The following is a 20,403-nucleotide window of genomic DNA, read 5'->3' on the forward strand; positions in this document are numbered from 1 at the left end:
CCACACTTTTGCCTCGGTAAGAGCTCAGGAAAGGCTGCCCCAAAGTACTTTGAACTGAAGGAGATTGGGAGGTACCCCAGGAGCAAGGTCACTCTGATCTTCCCTGACCTTTCTTTGTGAGCACTGGTAATAAAGAAATTATCTGGCTTATCTTGCCTGAAATTAGGTCACAAGATCCTCATTCTAGAGGGGTCCTTTCCTGTTCCCAGGGGTGAAGAAATTCTACACAAAGGAGTCAAGGAGACTCTGAACACAGAGGCCTTGCTAAGTTTCCCTGCTCAGTCTGTTACCATTGGATCATACCCTTTTGTCCAATCACACTTCAAAATGGCTGTTTGTTCTTCACCAAAACTAAGCAGAAAAATACACAGTTTTCTAAATAGGAAAAGGGGCAGAAAAACAAATAAAAACGAAAAAATAAAATAAAGCACAAGCTTTTCTCTGGGTCTTTGCATCTTCATTTCTGAAGGCTCCTGTGTCAAGTAAAACTTTGATAAACAAATTTGTTATGCTTTTCTCTCATTAAACTGTCTTTCATTCTCGGAGTGTCAGCTGTGACCCTTATGATGGGCGAGGAAAGGTTTTTGTCACACCTTTCTGCCCCTATACCTCCAAATACTACATTACAAGAGAATGCTCTTCAATGTCAACTTTAATGCTTTTCAGCTATTATGATTCTGGTGATGTGGTATTTAATTAGGAGAAAGAAAATCTTTAATTAAACTACAAAAATAAGGTAATCCTGTTTAACCCTTAAAAACTCGTGAATCTTTTTTTTTTTTTTTTTTTTTTTTTGAGAGGAATCTTGCTCTGTCACCCAGGCTTGAGTGCAGTGGCGCGATCTCGGCTCACTGCAAGCTCCGCCTCCTGGGTTCACGCCATTCTCCTGCCTCAGCCTCCCGAGTAGCTGGGACTACAGGTGCCCGCCACCATGCCCTAGCTAATTTTTTTGTATTTTTAGTAGAGACAGGGTTTCACCATGTTGGCCAGGCAGGTCTTGAACTCCTGACCTCAAGTGATCCGCCCGGCTCAGCCTCCCAAAGTGCTAGGATTGCAGGTGTGAGCCACCGCGCCTGGCCAAACTCATGAATCTTTAAATGAATCATTAAATCTGCTGCTCTGCACTCCTCGGTGTCTATCAGAATCATACACACATGTGCACAGACAAGCATGCACACACGCATGCACACATGCACGCACACACACGGACACACAGGCATGCACACACACATATGCAGACACACAGGCAGACACGCGCACACATGCACACACACACACACTTGCATAAACACATGCGCAGAGCTTAGAATGGTCTATTATGCATGCAGGATACACATTCTGAACAAAGTAAATACACGTTAACCCAATATAAGTTAGCACCCAGAAATATACACTCTCTCGAATGAAAAATATCTTTAATAAAGGACCTTTAATTAAAAGTTCTTTAATCGTCTCAATCCAGAATCATGTGACCCAAATTTTTCTTGATTAGTCCATTCAGCTCCTGTAAGAATACAACTGTTGCACTCACTAAATATGTTGTTTAAGTAAATATAACTTAGGAATATACAGTATGTCTGATTTTCATATGCAAATCTTTTCCATAGATACAGATTAAGAAAAATAAAGTGTGACACTTTTCAGAAAACATTTTTAATATTGTCAGATTCATTGAGATCTGAGGGTAGGAGTGGTCAGAGAGAAACATCAATTAGTACTAGAAAGAGAAAGTAACTGAAGGTATAGTGTAAATTCTTTCAATGTGTACATGATCCCAGAATCTAAATAATGATTAGGTTTTAAAATATATAGTTGACTATATGAGATCCATTTTTATGGCAACATTTCTGGCCTGTAATTGATATTCTCTCCAAAAATTTAGTCAAAGAATTAGACAAACTCCATCTGTGATTTGAAAATATTAAATTTTGAATAGAAACACAGAATTTTAAGGTCCAGTTTTAAATTTTGGTTGGCCTTACATCATTTTCCCAAACACAACCTTTTTGCTTTTTTTGAACTCCTGGGTGATCCTGAAATATGAATATTATTACATGCTCATTTGAAGTTCTGAATAAAACTAATGGAGAAGTGAATATTTATAAAAGTGTATTTAAAATATGCAAAATAATTATAATTTTTTCATAATATTTATAATTAAAATATTTGGATGCAATAATTTCAGCTGCAAGCATAGAATATTTTCCATATTACTGGAAGAGAGGCCTAAGGACTAGACCAGTTGTTTACCTTTTAAAATATATATATATATATATTTTAGGTTTCAAGAACAGGTGATATAATCCACACCCTGTATTAGGTATTCGTGACTCTAATACATTTTATATTTTGATACTGAGAAGAGCTTAATTCAATGTTTAAAACAGCAACAACGACAAGGAGAAACTTACACTTGCTTTGTGTACTGGTCCTTGGTAGTGATTTATAGGAAACTTCACATTCCTGGGACACACTGATGTCATCTAGAGCAACGGTAGCATTTGATGACAAAACAGTAGCTTCCAAAATTAACTATAATTACAGAAAGATAAAACTGTTAAAAACACATCACAAAAGTAATGTCTTACAATCATATTTCTTTGTGTAGAGGAACCCTATTTACATCTGTCCTATTCTCCAATCTAATTTTAGAAAACTGTTCTGACCAGAACATCCTAATTTAAATTTATAAAACCATAACTGCTTTGACAGCGTCTTATGTACCTTAATGCCAAAGGTAACCTTGTTACAATTAAAGTGGTAACATTCATCACGAGTGAAGGGCTCTCTTCTCATTGGAGCCATTAAGAGTCATATGCATTTATAATGAGCTCTTTGGGGTAATCAACTGTGTGACTTACAACTCAATTTAATTGAGATATGAATTGATTTGTAATCAGTGTGCTGAAGGCAATGATTTATTTCCATATTAAAATATTTAAATATTATATACATTCATACAAACATAATATATATTATATACATACACAGAAACATACTCACTGTAGTAAAGCACACATCAATAACCACATACAGTGGTTGATAATATTCATATGCTGAAGCACTCAGAGACATCTATTTAATTTTAGTTTATTCTAACGCTGAATAATGACTGATATAATTTGTTTTCTTTCTTGTTAATTACTCATATTATGTTGTTCTTCCAAGAAGAAAAAAAGAGAGAGAGAGAAAGGAGGGAAAGGAAGAAGTAATTTATGCCAGGAATCTTATGAACCTGCATAGTGGACCACCAGTCCAGGACACAGACAGAAGGTACATTTCTATCCTATCAAGGAGGGTCTCCAATCTCAAGGATCATTAAATTTACTTGTGCCAGGGCTCAGAACATGCTATCTCAAAATACAACACCTTGGAGTCAGAACATGCTGTCCCAAAATATAGCACCTTGGAGTCCCTCTCTGCCTTCCCCTCTCTTTCCTTTGTGAGAGCCAGCCATAAAGGAATTATCCGGCTTACTTCTCCTCAAAATAGGTCATAAGAACCTCATTTAACTGGTGTCCTACCCTATCTATACCTGGATGAAAGAAACACTACACAGAGAGGCCCATAAAGATCTTTGCTGAGTTCTCTCCAAGTTTTTACAATGAGATCATATTCTTTCTGTCCATTTGTATTTCTTCATGATTGCCCATTCATTGTTGAACTTAAGCATAAACATAGAGAGTTTTCCCTGGTCTTCAGGCCTTTGTTTTTGAAGGCCCCTATGTCACATAAAATCTTAATAAATTTGTTATTTTTTTTCTTTTTAACCTCTCTTTTGTTATAGGGGTTCCAGCCATGTCCCTTGTGATGAGTGAGGAAACGGTATTACTTTTCCTCTCCTACACTTCGTATGATACATTCACTACCCTACATCATAAATGCTGTATAAGAAATAAGTATAAGATACTAGGAGACTCAAAGAAGACACTTCATTATTTCTGCCAATAATGAGAGTTTGGGAAAAGATTTGGTGGAGAAGTAATAGTAAGCCTCCATGATACCAAATTTTGTTGGGCAAAACATTTTACCTCGAGAAACTGAGGCAGCAATCGCAGCAAAAACACAGAGATGAGAAAGTGTATGGTGTGTTTAGAAAATGTTGATGGGTGTTAACGGAGTATAAGATTTTAAGAGAACAACAAATTAATCAGATAATAGTTGGAGAGGAAAATTCCATGAGTTGGTACAGCTCAATTGGAGAGAAACTAGATAGCATTTGTTAAAAAGAAAAATTGCATAGACTATAAAAATTGAGTTAATTTCTTGGCATTTATCCTAGTGAGACACTCAAAGGTATACACATGAAGGCTTGTGCAGGAATGTTTATTTCAGTGCTGGTTTTGATGACAAATGACAGGAAAGAACTTACATGTGAATGAATCAATCAATAGTGAGAAATACTATACCAGTTAAAAATAATATCTATCGCCATGTGTCATTATGGAAAGAAATTCAACATGTGTTTTGGAGTAAAAAAATTAAGTTACAGAAAAATATTATAGTATAATATTACTTAGGCTGAAAACATACAATGGTTTAGATTTCCAAGTATGTGTGGTACATTTATACATATTAAGTAAATAGAAAATGGACTGGAAGTAAAAATAAACTGGTATCTAAAGATACTCAAGATAAAATCTATGGTGGGTGATGAGGGTGGTCACCAGGGACTGTTGCTTTATTTGCAATTTTTGATATTTTAATGTGATGTACATAATATTTTTTTAAGATTCTGATTAGAGATGATTTCTGTAGAATCTTAAACTAAGAAATTTAGCCTTCATTCCAGAGGCAGAAAATAACATAGGTTTTGAAGAAGGATCTTGGTAAAATATACACAAGTATTGTACTTTAGAAATATATTGTGTTTAATACCATTAAGTGACTGTGATTCTTTTGGACAGCTTAACTTTTGAAAGAGTTTTTCTATATTCATTATTATAATACATCTTGCATTGATGTCAATTAAAATAGATGTTTAATTCTTCAGACTCATTAGACAAGCATTTGTTGACCATCATATTTGAAGGTCTGTGCTACTCAGAGAAAACTGGAGAAAAAAAAAACGACAGTTTGAGGCACTTCTCTATGCTCCTAAAGAGGTACACGCTCACATTATTTGAATGGAATGGGTGGGCCCTGGGATGAGGTGAAGTAAAATCCTGAGGTAGTCTTTAAAATGTGGTTACATTATTTTACCTGAAGGGACCCATCAGGTTCCTTTAGATATTCATATTAAAATGGAAGGATAAATCCAACTTCAAAAGCCAAATAAAAATAATATTAGGTCATCTATATTTTGCTTGCTTACTTCTACATAGTTAAATTCATAATTATACAATTAGAAATTGTAATTCTACCATTAATTAAAATCATACGAATTTTAAAATACAAGCAATTACTTCCTTCAAAAAATGTCTGTTACACCTGTAAATAATGACCATCTCATGGTTTCAAAATCACCTTGGCTGTTCCTATTTTTTATTGCTGCTTTTAACCAAACTGATATATACATATACATATACATATATATATGTATATATATGTATATATGTGTATATATGTATATATATGTATGTGTATATATGTGTATATATGTATATATATGTGTATATATGTGTATATATGTATACACATAACCAAACTGATATATATACACATATATGTATATATGATATATATATCACATATATGTGTAAATATACATATATTATATGATATATATATCACATATATGTATATATCATATATTATGATATATATCATATATATACGTATATACGTGTATATACGTATATATATGTGTATATATGGGTACATATGTATATATATAACCAAACTGATATATATATACATATATGTATATATGATATATATATCACATATATGTGTATATATATCATATATTATATGATATATTTACGTATATACACACACATACACACATAGACATATATATGTGTGTGTATTTATATACACACATAGACACATATATATGTGTGTGTGTATATATATGTGTGTGTGTGTGTGTATATATATACATATATATATATACATAAATATAAAATGTTGTGACCAATTCCCTTTCGGAACTACAGTCAGCATCAATTGGTAATCAGTAAGTGAGAAAGAGGTCACTCAGAAGAGCTGTTTCAACCACAGATGGAGGAAGAGTGAAAACCTCATTTGATAAGATTCTCAAGGTAATTGAATAATTTACATTTTAAATTGAATTAGATGACTCACTCTTCTAAAACTATTATTTGGGATCTTGTTGATTTTTGTTTTATTCAATTATATTATTCCTTCTATGAACAAAATAATTTCTTGCTTTTAGGAACCACAAAAATTCATAAATGTTCATAATCAAGTGATTACTTTTTACAAGTGCAAAACTCAGGTGCTTTTCCAGACAAATATGCAATTAACATAGAAATCTTGTTTTCAAAAAAAAATAACAGGAGCAAAAAATGAATATGAATCCAAGAGAAAATAGAGATATAGTAAGAAGGAGTAGAGAGTAGTAGGAATATATTAATTTTTGAAGAATGATGATGGTATCAATAATAAGAGCAGCAGCCACCTTTTATTTAGCACTTACTATATGCCAGTCACATTCACTTGTTTTAATCCTGTGAAGATGATGCTATTTTCGTCTTATTTTAAGGTGAAAGAAACAGAAGATTAGAGAATAGAAGTAATTGGTTGAATATCACATGTCAAGTAAGAAAAATATGTAAGCTGAGCCATTAATGATTATACTATCCTGCATCTCTCTAATGAAATAAAGAGATAACTGGGCTTTAGTGGATGCTGCAGAATAGGGCTGTCTGGAGAAACAAGATTTCATGCAGCTCTAGATTAAGCAGGCCAAGGACACGGCAACTTTACGGAGACTCGATCACCTTTTACTTTTGCGTTATGAATCTTACCCTTCACTGAATCGTCAAATAATGTCAGGAAATTGTTATTGATTTATATCATTGACTCCGATAAAGAGAGAACATGGTATCCATCATTGTGTGAAATTTCACAAAAGGTTCATTTCCAAATGAAATCTAAAATATGATACAATTACATTTTAATGGGAAGCTCGAAGAAAGTAGAGCAACTTGAAATCAATGGACTACTCAGAAAAAGTGCCACCTTGAGATACTAAAACAGCACAACAGTTGGGGGGAAAAGAAATATTAAAAGAATCTATTTGTGTGAAAAGCTGAACATAGCAAGTGAGCAGGCCAAGTTAAAACACATTTGAAAAATACTATTAACTCTTTGACCTAAATTTTTCCAATAAACTCTCACAAGAAATAGAGGGAATATTGAAATGTCATTAATTTGCTGTTCTTACAGAGAAAACAGTAAACCTAATTCTTTGCCAGCAGGAAGAGCAAATGCCCTACCTAACTTGGGGTGCTTATTTGCTATGAAACCCAAAGCAATCTGTATTCTGTTATACTGTCTACAATTGACATCAAAAGAACCACACTGAATCAGAATTTCATGGCTAAAAGGGAACACGGAGGTCACGTGATTTGATGTCTTTCTTCTTTCCAATATTTGGACTGGATTACACTGTACTGTATAAATATGTTCAGAGCTTAGTCACGTGGAACTGAAAGCTAGACAATGACTAAGGTCAGCCTTAAATGATTCAGGCTACTAATCTTAAATCCTAGCCTATATCCAAGAAGACAAACTTTAAATATTTGAATATTTAAAAAGCTAGATTAACTATTTGTAGGTAGAATATCTTTTTCATTTGTTGTCAATAAAAGAACAAAGTAGAACTGTACCTAGCTAGAATCCTCATGTATATTTTCATATCTTTAAAAATACACTCAGAGAAATCAGGTTAAAGCCAGCATAATATTAGCATCTTTTTTTTTCTGCAGAGGATAAGAAATGAGATGGAGAGAGATACAAGGAAGACAAAAGTTGCATCTTCATAAGCAAACAAACTTTAACATTATAAGCAAACAAAATGTTAACATTAGTTAATCCTGAGCTGTATTTAGGTATTTGTTTCTCTCTGTTTTAACTACTAGTTAGAAATATTTAATAGTAAATATATGCAATACTCATGGATTAAATATTACCATGTATGTATCTGTGCAAGTGTATCTATTTTTATATATTGTGTATGTATAAAATCCAGACTGATTCACAGCAGAACATCAATGCAAGCCCACAGTTCCTTATCTAAAGTCTTTGGGGCCAGATGAGTTTTGAAATGTGAATAGCTCAGAGCTGAGAATGGTAACATAACACCGAGAGTGTTTATTACATGACACCCTCTGGGAGATTGGGGGCAGCACTGTTTAATCAAACCTATCATGAAATCAGCTGCCTAAAGGCCTCACAGTGGTTCAGGGCAGCTTGGGTTTTGCCTCTAAACTCATTTTTAAAAAGCTTATTGCTTTCCAAACTTAATTTTCTAAATTGCTGATTGGATATTATAGGGCTGTCATGGGCTTCTTGAGAGTGAAATGTGAGGGGATGTTTTTTTCTTATTTTTCTTTTACTCATCTGTAGTTTCCAAAATAAATGTGTGCTGTAGCCAACTCATAGGCAGATTAAGTGGGGAGGCACAGAGGAAAAGTCTTAGCTTCTCTGGGGTGAATTCAATGTGACCGAGGCCTCGAAAGAACTCAGCATTGAGGCTGATTGGAGAGAAAAAGCAACACAAGGTGCTGAGCCACCAGCAGGGGGATGAAGGGAGAGGGAGGAGCAGGGCTGGGTTAGAAACCCTCACACATCCATTGCAGCCAAATCACAGAATCTAACCAAACCACTGCCCATCTACAAACTAGTTAATATGCCCCCAGATAATAAGGGATAGTCTCCATTTGCACTGCAAAGCAAAACCATTACTATATCCAAAAAGGAGAACATTAAAGAGAAAACAAAAATTGCATTCACTGAAATTCTTCAGTAATGCTGATGGGTCCATGAGAGCTTCCAGCTGTAGACAGAAATGGCATGTGTTTCAACTCATATTTCTAAATTACTTACTGCTAGAAAGGACATTCTATTTTCTTCTCAATATGTCAATTAATGACAAACTCTGAACGATCTTCTTGGTGAGTTTCATTCTAACTCAAAGCAAACCGAATGAAAACAATTTTCTATAGAATATAAATGCAGGAGGCAAAAGATCAAATTGTTCTGATTTCATTGCCCTGCTCCTTGCAATGGAGATTGACACCAAAATGATTCCATGACCAGCCTTTGTGTCAAATGCTTCCCAATTAAGAGCTGCTAGTATTCATGATGTCTTTGTCCATTAAATAGGAGAATAGAATAAATTGATCTTTGAGAAGGGACGTTGGGGACCTTCACTGAGTAAAGAAGCCTTTAATGATCAAGCCTAGAGTTCTGATCAAGCGGGAATTCCCTTTATAAAACAGAGAACACTAAGATTTATTGAGTGTCTACTATTTCCAGACAATATCCAAGGAATAACTACAGCAATAAAAACAGCTGAATTCTGTGTTTGTGCCAGATTTGCTTCCATGTGCTTTACAAGTATACACCATATAATCCTCACAATAACTCTATAAAGTAGAGAACAGTAATTGATTACAGTTGATGCTTATGCCCTAGTCTTCCTGCTTTCATGGGGAGGTGGTTCACTGTAGTAACATTGCTGTTACTTACCCCTCACTCCGTGGGAGGAGGAAGATTTACCTGACTGTGAAGTTAGAAGAGTAACCTGGGGGAGCTCGATTCATCCTCTTCTCCCATTCAACACCCACTATTGGGAGCCAGCCTGTCCTCAGGAGGCATGCACACTGATATTATCTCTGGCTAAAGGTAAGAGACTTCGCCTAGAGTATGAGCTCTATATTTCTCCAGCACAGTCAATTGTCCTCTGGGTAATTCTATTTATTCTAAGATCAAGCATTATTTTAAATAAGTGACTCTACATTCTAAAGCCATCTGCTCCAAAATATGTATTCTCTACCTGTTTAACCTCTATATTTATCTCAATTTGTTCAGAAATGAGGATGAGATGACCTTAAATCCCCAACTATTATCCTCACACCCCACTAATGAAAGAGGCATAGAGGGCTTCGGTAACTTCCCTATAATCATACACTTTTTTGTTTTTGTTTTTTTAAGATGGAGTCTCACTCTGTTGCCCAGGCTGCAGTGCAGTGGCGCCATGTCGGCTCACTGCAACTTCCACCTCCCAGGTTCAAGTGCTTCTCCTGCTTCAGCCTCCAGAGTAGCTGGGACTACAAGCACGTGCCACCATGCCCAGCTAATTTTTTGTATTTTTTGTAGAGGTGGGGTTTCACCATGTTACTCAGGATGGTCTCGATCTCCTGATCTCGTGATCCACCGGCCTCAGCCTCCCAAAGCGCTGGGATTACAGGCATGAGCCACCACCCCCAACCCTTTAACTTGAACCCAAGTTTCCAGAGCCCATGTTCATGGCTGCCATTTTAGCTATATTATCTTTAATATTCAGACTCCCCTGGAGTATTGCTTTTATCATCACTAGTTTTCACACGTTAGGAAATTTGATGCACAAAGACAATATTTACACAGTCACTTAGCAACCAATGAGCAGAGCAGAGACTAAAACTCAGACCACTGACTCCAAAACAGTGTGCTTTCCACCATATTCCACTCCATCCAATCTAGTTTCCAAAATAGCTCTTTTCAAATGTCATCCAGAAGACTTATATACAGGAAGGTAGAAATTAGAACACCCATTTGACAAGATACAATTGCCTTCTTTTATTATTATATTTTATTAATACATAGTAGTTGTACATATTTATGGGGTAAATGTGATATTTTGATACATGCATATAATGTGTCACTATCAAATAAAGGTAATTGAGATACCATCTCCTCACACACTTCTCATTTCTTTGTGTTGGGAACGCTCCAAATCTTATCCCCTAAATATTTTGAAATACACAATAACTTGTTATAATTGCCCTACTGTGCTATCAAACACTACAGCTTATTCCTTCTATCTAACTAACTACATTTTTTAACCATTAACAAACCTCCCTTCCTAACCTCCTCCTCCCCACCTTTCTCAGCCTCTAGTAACCACCATTCTCCTCTCTACCTCCATGAGATCAACTTTTTAGTTCCCACACATGAGTGAGAACCTGCCATATTTGTCCTTCTGTGCCTGGCTTATTTCACTTTGTATAATGTCCTCCAGTTCCCAAAGGTGGATAACATTCTCAATGTTACCAGGCAGCAGAAAGTGAGGCAATAGGATTAAAATATTACAGCCCACGTCAGACTTTTTTTCACTACATCATATAATCCAATGTCTTCACTTAGAAATGATTTTAAGTTACTCTTCTCTCTGCCATCTTATTTATTTCTTATCTCCATATTTGCTACTATTCTACACATGTCTTAAGTGCATAGTCAAAACAACCTCTCTACTCATCACAGATCATGTGTTTGATCTCTGAATGTGTTTGCTTCATTAATGTTGAATAAATTCATGAGCTGCGTGTGTTATTTTGTTATCTGAAAGGATTAGCATTAAATAAGTGTCTTCTGTTGCATCGTATTAATTTCATATGTGCTCACCTGGAAAGGTATGAGCTATGTGTGTTATATTGTTATCTGAAAGGATTAGCATTAAATAAGTGTCTTCTGTTGAGTTGTATTAATTTCGTATGTGCTTACCTGAAAAGGTAGAGTAGATTCTCCCGCTTCTGCAATGAGATCAATTTTTGCGTGGCTCCACTGAGATTCGGAGAATCTGATTATTTTGCCTTGCTTTTGCAAGTTTCCATCTAGAGACGTTCTTGTAAAAACTGAGAGATTTGAATGTTGAGACAAATGATACCAAAACTGCACCTGTTGAAAACATGTTTTCAATGATATAAATATTCCATTGACCTGTCTCTGGTAGTTTTTCCTATAATTTGAAATATTCCTGACCTCAGGTGATCTGCCTGCCTCGGCCTCCCAAAGTGCTGGGATTACAGGCATGAAACACCATCTCTACTAATAATACAAAAAAATTAGCCGGGTGTGGTAGTGCATGCGTGTAATCCCAGCTATTCGGAAGGCTGAGGTAGAAGAATCCCTTGAACCCAGAAGGCGGGGAGGTTGCAGTGAGCTGAGATCACGCCATTGCACTCCAGCCTGGGCAACAAGAGCAAGACTCCATCTCAAAAAACAAAACAAAACAAAACAACAACAACAAACAACAACAACAACAACAACTATATATATATATATATATATATATATTCCAAACAACTTCTGTGTTAAATATAATCTTCTCAATTCTCCTTTCCTCCAGATGTGTAACCCAGTCATGGGCAGTACCACTGTTTCCATGGAAGTTTCCAGAATCCTTCTCTCTGGCTTCTTACAAATATGAGAGGTACACGTTGAGACTCAACGTTACAAAATCAAGTATTACTATACAAACTTGATGTTTCAAACAAGAAAAACTTTCCTTAAAAATTATTTTCTTAGGTTAATTTTAAAAACTGTAATTAATACTTTATATCAATTTAGTCTCTGTGGTAGCATTAACAAATAACGGGGAAGCTCACAGGATACTGTTCATCAATAATTGAGCCAAGTAAGACAACATTCTTTGAGGGTAGGGAGGCTTAATCATTTCACTTCCTATTCACCATCAATAATGACACAATCTAAAGGTTTGATGGCTTAACTACATAGTGAAGAGAATAGAGAGGATTATGCCAGGTGCTGATAGCAGTAGCCCTAACATGAAATTGCGTACTGTTATTGATTCAACCAATATTTACTGACCACTTTCTAAGTACCTGGAGCTGTGTGAGGCAAAAATTAGTTCCCTCAATGTTGTCTGGATGATTCATTCTGTAAAGTATGCCCACAAAACCTCCATTAAAACAAGTTCAGGTACGCTGCAGTCAAATTTTTTTGCTTCTTCTCATTATCATATAACAGGTCCTAAGGCTGTATGTTTTAAAGAAAAACCCAACATTTAAAGATGAGGTCCCACAAAAGTGGAATACTTCTCTTTAGATTCAGTGACATTTTTCAGGTTCATTATATTTTAAATTCTTTTTTAAAAATGTTTTCCCATTCATCATTGTGCTTTTATGCTGATACATGGACAGATACTAGTGTATATATAGGCAAGCCATGTATTTCACTGTTGGGACCCAATTCCAGTGATGAATGTTGACCAAAAAAAATGTTTTAAATGCTTTTTTAAAAAAATTGTTCATTTTAAAACACCAAGCATCTATTTGGTACACATTTTTATCAATGTCTACTTAATTGTGACCACCTGATTTTAAAATTCTGATTGTTTATTTCATTTCAGATTTTATTACTGTGCTTACCTTAATTCACACCTTGACAGGTGAGTTAGAAACAAAAATAATGGAAATGTTTAATTAAATTCCATGGAAGGAGAGGATTCATGTTTCTCAACTGCGATTACATTTTAGATCCCTGCTGTAAGTTTCACTATGTCCCAAGCTTGTAAATATGCAAAACAGAGCTTTAAACCTAGTTGTACAAGAGATGTGCATGTCCCATCAGAATTTTGAGCTGTCAAACTGTCACTCAGTACATCACCAGTGTGAAGTTATTTTAATAGTGTATGAAGTATAAATGCCAACGGGATCCATAGTCAATGGGATAAGAGCTCAGAACTTATATTTAATTTACTTTTTTAATAGAATTTGCATTATGCAGACTTAAATTCTTAAGTTATTAAATACCAAGGAATGTTCCATTATCTTTTGAATTTTTGAGGGTGAAATCACTGAACAAAAGTTATTGATACAGCCCACAAATTTTTTAATTCATTGTTTTTCCTTTTTACTTTTATTTTAGGTTCGGGGTACATGTGAAGATTTGTTACATAGGCAAACACGTGTCACGGGGACTTGTACAGATTATTTCATCACCCAGGTACTAAGCATTGTACCCAATAGTTATCTTTTCTGCTCCTCTCCCTCCTCCACCCTCCCCCCTAAAGTAGACCCCCGTGTCTGTTGTTTCCTTCTTTGTGTTCATTGTTTTTATTATTTAGTTCCCAACTTGTAAGTGAGAACATGCGGTATTTGGTTTCCTTTTCCTGTGTTAGTTTGCTAAGGATAATGGCCTCCAGCTCCATCCATGTTCCCACAAAAGACATGATCTTGTTCTTTTTTTATGGCTGCATATTCCGCAGTACATATGTACCACACTTTCTTTATCCAATCTGTCATTGATGGGCATCTGGTTGATTCCATATCCTTGGTATTGTAAATAGCGCTGCAATGACCATTCACATACATGTGAATGTATCTTTATGATAGAATGATGTCTTTTTTTTTTTTTTTTTTTTTTTTTAGACAGGGTTTCACTCCAGTTGTTCAGGCTGGAGTGCAGTGGCATGATCACGGCTCACTGCAGCCTCAAACTCCTGAGCTCAGGTAATTCTCCCACCTCAGCCTTCTCAGTAATTGGGACTACAGGCTTGCACCACCACATCCAGCTAATTTTTTTTTTAATTTTTAGTAGAGATGAGGGTTTCACCATGTTACCCAGACTGGTCTTAAACTCCTGGACTCAAGCACTCCACCCACCTCAGCTGCCCAAAGTACTGGGATTACAGGCATGAGCCACTGCACCTGACCTGCAGTAGAAAAATTTCTAGTACTGTAGGTATATGTACCCAGTAATGGGATTGCTGGGTGGAATAGTAGCTCTGCTTTTAGCTCTTTGCGGAGTTGCCATACTGCTTTCTGCAATGGTTGAACTAATCTACACTCCTATCAACAGTGTATAAGCATACTTTTTTCTCCACAACCTTGCCGGCATGTTATTTTTTGACATTTTAATAATGGCCATTCTGACTGGTGTGAGATGATATCTCATTGTGGTTTTGATTTGAATTTCTCTAATGATCAATTTTAAGTTATTGATACAAGCTGTGACTTCACATAAGTAGTAACCAAGTATGGAAACTCTGTGCCTCTCAACCTGGTACATGCCAGTAGCAGAACACTAAACCTTAAACTCCAAATCATGAAACGTGTCATAAATTCCTCACAGAACTTATTATAGTAATTTGTATTTTCTAAGTATTCAGTTAATTGCATTAAAAAAAGAAGAAAGAAATGACAAGACTGTCAGTAAATGCTTATAAACATTCAGAAATATATATAGAGAAAGTAACAGAGAGAGAGAGAGAGGAAAGAGAGGAAGAAAGATAATCTATTCTATGTCAAAAAAATGTATAAGGCATTACAGGTCCTTAGGGACCTTTGAGTCTTTTGGAGGAAGAGTGGCAAAAGAAAATGAACATTTAATTATAATGAGCATAACTACAAAATTGTGAAAATAGTGTGGCTGTTAAATTTAAATTAATTAAAATTAAACAAAGTGAAAAATTCATTTTCTCAGTTATGGTTTTGTTTTTGTTGTTGTTGTTGTTGTTCTTGAGACAGAGTTTCACTCTGTTGCCCAGGCTGGAGTGCAGTGGCGTGATCACGGCTCACTGCAGCCTCCACTTCCTGGGTTCAAGTGATTCTCCTGCCTCAGCCTCTAGAGTAGCTGGGACTACAGGCACGTGCCACCACACCCAGCTAATTTTTGTATTTTTAGTAGCGATGGGGTTTTACAGTGTTGGCCAGGATGATCTCGATCTCCTGACCTTGTGATCCGCCTGCCTCAGCCTCCCAAAGTGCTGGGATTACAGGCCAGAGCCACTGCGCCCGGCCTCTCAGTTGTTTTAAATGCTCAATAGCTCTATGTAGCTAGTAGCTACTATACTTAACATAGGGAACATTGTCCATCATCCCAGAATGTTGCATGAAACAGGTCTGCAAAGCATGTAAGTGAAAATTACACCAAACATTCAAATTTTATTTACTACTTGATCATTTTTAAAGGAAATTTTCTTGATGCATGCCCGCTTCATTCAAAACAAGTTAAGTAAAATGTTAATAAAAAGGGCTTGCTTTTATTTTTATTGGGTCTCCACTAAGGCAGATTTTATATATAGTATGACTATTCAAGACTTTGAATCACTGCATTCAAGAGAATTTCATGTGGTTAAAAAAGTTTCCAGCAAACAGTTCTTTCTGAATATTGAAGATAAAAATGGAAGCTCCAATTATTTCATTTTTAATTGTATCCTTATGATTTTAAATTATTTCTATTTTTAAAAACTATATATGTATACATTAAATCATATATTTTACTACCAAAGGAAAGAACATCTGGTGATTTACACCAGTTACTGCATATGGATGAGTACCTAAGCTGGAGAGGGGGTGATAGTCTTAGTTCCATTGGCTCTCGTGTCTGTACAGTGCCTCTGGGACCTTGGGCTCTCTGATACTTCAGTCTGGGACACCCAAGATCATGATTCAGAGGTTCAAAATGAATTCTTCCTTATTTTTCTGTTTTCTCTCTTTCTTTTTTTTTAATTTTGATCATCTCCTGTTGAAACCCTCCTCTTCAAATTTTCTGCCAATTTTCTCAACTTCCCTATGGACTTTGTTCTAATTCCTTCTCAATCTCAGAGCTCCTTGGTCAGATCTTCATGGCCATTCTCGATTTTACTCCAAACCCTCAGCCACCTCTGCCTTCTCTGCTTCACATCAGACCCTTTATGCCTTCCTCAGTCTGCTTATTGCCACACTTGCTGCACCTTTATAAGATCTAGAATACGAAGATACAGAAGGCCAAGAATAGCCAAAAAAGCAAAATAAATAAATGGGAGAAAAGAAAAAAAAACAAGCGAAGATATCTATAGCTCCTCAAAATTCAGCTGGGAATAAGTATATATTGAAAGAGGGGATCATTCATCACATACATAAACACACAGACACACACACACATCCCTCACCATTACCATAGTGATTTTTATGGCTCCTAGTCAGTTATGCTTTTTCCTGGGCATTCTTTTCCTGAACAAGCTTATGTTGAGGTTTAGAATCTTCAATAAAACAGAATCTGTTTTTCCCGTTTAAATGATTAATCTTTATGTGCTTTGATATACAGATTGGAGAGAGCACCTGCTCGCCCTTTCCTCTGTAGACTGTTGCTTCCTCTAGAATCCATCAGCTATTCTAACATTGATCTTTGGATTAAACACAATGACCAGGGAATAGAGCACAACTGCACCATTGCAGGACATGATCCAAAATTACTTTTTTTCTAAATTGTTCTTTGACTCCAGTTCATTGTCCTACTTTGGGGACATTGTAAGACATGGCCTTTTAAAACTCTTTGAGAGAGATTTGTAGAGTGTTATTATTATACTGGACTCACCCTCTTGTAGTTTGCAGCATTTTACACTGAATTGCTGTCAGTATCCCCCACTAAACAACATTTTGTTAGAGCAAGCATGTGTTTAGGTTGTTGTCATTATATTCCCTGCATCGAGGACTGTGATCAACACACTGTAGATAAGCAATATATATGTGTTGAATCGTAGGTATAATGTTTACTTTGGTAATATAGCAAGCACTCGGGAGAAGTCTCAGAAGAACTATTTTCAGTTTTGTTTATTTCTCTTTACTTCCTTGAATCTGAACCACATGTGGCCCTCTCTGCATTGGCAGACTCAAATGTGTAGGCTGGCCCTCATAAACTTTACTTTGGGATCCAACCTATCTCTGGTTTCAACTACCTTTGTCCTGACTTTCTCATTCATATTTGTAAAACAATCTATGAATTATCTTTTACTGAAGGAATATTAATGTACTTGCAAAACAAGTTGGAGAATTAAAAACAAAAGAAAGATCAATAGATGAACATACAAACTAACTTTGAAAGCAAAAGCTTCATATTATCCATCTTCCTGTATTTAATTGTGAAGTCCTAAAAGTAAGAGATTATGTTACTTACACAGTAACTCAAATATGAAAACTCAGAAAATATTAGTACCCACATTAATCCCCTTCATACTTTACATTTCCTAGTTAATTGTAAACAGTAACAGCATTTCAACAGCAGTAAGATAGAATAGCTTTGGGCTCCCTCGTGTTCTGTTTGTCCTATCTTGTATTTCAAAGAAAAATGCCAATTTTCCACTAGTGGCTGAAAGGACTTTTGAAGCATAAATTAAAGTCCGCATCTTGAACAATGATTAGCTGCAAGAACAATTGTCCATGCTGATGGCATGTGTTGGCCACATATAAAGTACAAGGTAATCCATGCAAAATGGCCCTAAAATCGTGCTGTTAGAAATGGCAACTCACGAGAAAGCTCAAGTTGCTTTAAATTCCTTTCAAAAAAAGAAAAAATTCTTAACTGTATTAGTCTGCTAGGATTATGTAGGAAAAAAAAACATATAATTTCAGAAAATGAAGGCTTTAATCATATCAAAGTACCCCACACTGGTTATCTCACTGCTTGACTCTACTACCTTATAATGAAGAACATTGGTTCCATGAAAGCACTATTATTAATACGTTCCAATTCAGAGGATTGGCTAGATTTTCCAGTTACCCAAGAAGGTAAGAATTTGTTTTGTTTGCTTATTCTGTAACTTTTATGTAAGAAAATATCGACCGGGTGCGGTGGCTCACGCCTGTAATCCCAGCACTTTGGGAGGCCAAGGTGGGTGAATCACGAGGTCAGGAGATCGAGACCATCCTGGCTAACATGGTGAAACCCCGACTCTACTAAAAATACAAAAAATTAGCCAGGAGTGGTGGTGGGCACCTGTAGTCCCAGCTACTCAGGAGGCTGTGGCAGGAGCTTGCAGTGAGCCCAGATTGCGCCACTGCACTCCAGCCTGGGCGACAGAGTGAGACTCTGTCTCAGGAAAAAAAAAAAAAAAAGAAGAAGAAGAAAGAAAGAAAAAGAAAATATCACATATTGCCACAAACTTATTTTAAAAATTCATATTATAGTCTTAGAAAAATCCTGAGAACCTTAGCTATGTGTATCTCAGACTATCAATAACATTCTCCTACAGTCTACTCCTACTTCCTAAACTGGAAAGCATTACAAAGTAACTCAAATATCCTTCCTGCTAACTCAAAGACTCCTAAAATTCAAGCACATAGAGAAAAGCGTGAAAAACAAATATCTATTCTGGCAGTCTGCAGTGGCGCCTTGAAACAGTCTCAGTTTTTCAAAAACCAAGGCAAACCATTAAGTCAGTATCCATAGCCTTTAGAGATCGAAGCCTTGGTTTTGAGATAAACTACCAAGCACCCAAAATGTCCATGACAGCATTTTCACTGAGACCCCACCTAAATAACACCCCAACCCCAACTAAGTTACCAATTTAAGCAAAAATTAAGTGTCCTCAAGTGGAAACAATGATAAACTGAAACTCAATCCCAGTGACCACAAATCAATGGCTATCGGGAAGCATACAATGATGGGAAAGGTAGATTACATTTTAAAATCATATACATGCATATGATTTCTCAGTGACTCTAGGTAAGTCATAGGAATTTCTAATACACTCTTAATATCTTCAAATTTCTGTAAAGCAGGCAGAATTAACACATCATATTCCTTTACATTCAATTTTTTCTATATATCTAACATTTGTGATCTCATCACTTTAATGTATGACCTTGAATTAAATCTAAGTTAGCTTGTACTTTCAAAGAAGAAGTGCTTCTGGTGTTTCCCCTCAAAAAAAAAAAACACTCTATATCTATCTTTCTCTTTTTCTGTCTATCTTATAGGATTTAATTAAAATAAAGAGGTGGGAATGGGTAAAAGGCATTTGGATAAAATGGAAATGGAGACCAGGCATTTGCTTTAATTCTTATTCTCACAAAGAAATGGGAAGAAAAAAAAACAAAAGAAAGGAAAAGAAAGTATCTTTAGGACTTTAAAAGAATGTATCTATGGACACCACTATTAAGAACTCAGGGCACTCCCACTTAGACTTATACCAAACTGAAAGTATAATTAGGTTTATACCTCGGAATAATATGTCATTTATCACCAGGAATGCCCAAGTAAACTGCTCTAACACTATACTTACAGGCAATGAATTTACTGTGTGACACTATTGATCTCTTCATTATTTTCTGATAAGTAAAGATGAAAAAATTAGCTGAAATCCTAAGGGCCGAGAGGCATGTTGGAGCTCTCAAAATGACTGAAAATAAGACAAGCTGAATACAGACCTCTGATTTAGGTGTTACTTTTATGGAAAGCAAAGGAATTATGTTTACTGAATTAACATTATATTTGGTACATATATACCAATGTTTGGTACAAACATTGTTTACCTACTATGTACCAAATATTTTGCCAGGTGCTTTATTTAATCACATTTTAATCCTTGACATTATTCCATATAATCGTGTATGCTTCCAATGTAAACGCTGACATTTAATCCATACAATCATGTATGTTTCTGGTGTAGACACTGAGTCTCAAAAGGAATATACAATTTGTCTGAGCCACAGTTAGAAAGTGGCA

At 35.7% G+C, this 20,403-nt stretch overlaps 1 protein-coding gene across 1 annotated transcript in view; it reads right to left on the reverse strand.

The window, feature by feature from the left end:
- Positions 1 to 1,398: 1,398 nt before the first annotated feature.
- LOC129143198 (MAM and LDL-receptor class A domain-containing protein 1-like) overlaps positions 1,399 to 20,403 on the reverse strand; it is a 42,926-nt gene continuing 23,921 nt past the window's right edge. The window contains exons 7-9 of the mRNA XM_054678217.1: positions 11,677 to 11,850; positions 2,412 to 2,532; positions 1,399 to 1,504 (exon numbers count right to left, since the gene is read on the reverse strand). Of these exons, the coding sequence (XP_054534192.1) occupies positions 1,503 to 1,504; positions 2,412 to 2,532; positions 11,677 to 11,850 (297 nt within the window). The 3' untranslated portion in view covers positions 1,399 to 1,502. The remainder of the gene's footprint in view (positions 1,505 to 2,411; positions 2,533 to 11,676; positions 11,851 to 20,403) is intronic.

Source organism: Pan troglodytes, chromosome 12, assembly GCF_028858775.2.
Source record: "Pan troglodytes isolate AG18354 chromosome 12, NHGRI_mPanTro3-v2.0_pri, whole genome shotgun sequence".
Lineage (NCBI taxonomy): Eukaryota > Metazoa > Chordata > Mammalia > Primates > Hominidae > Pan > Pan troglodytes.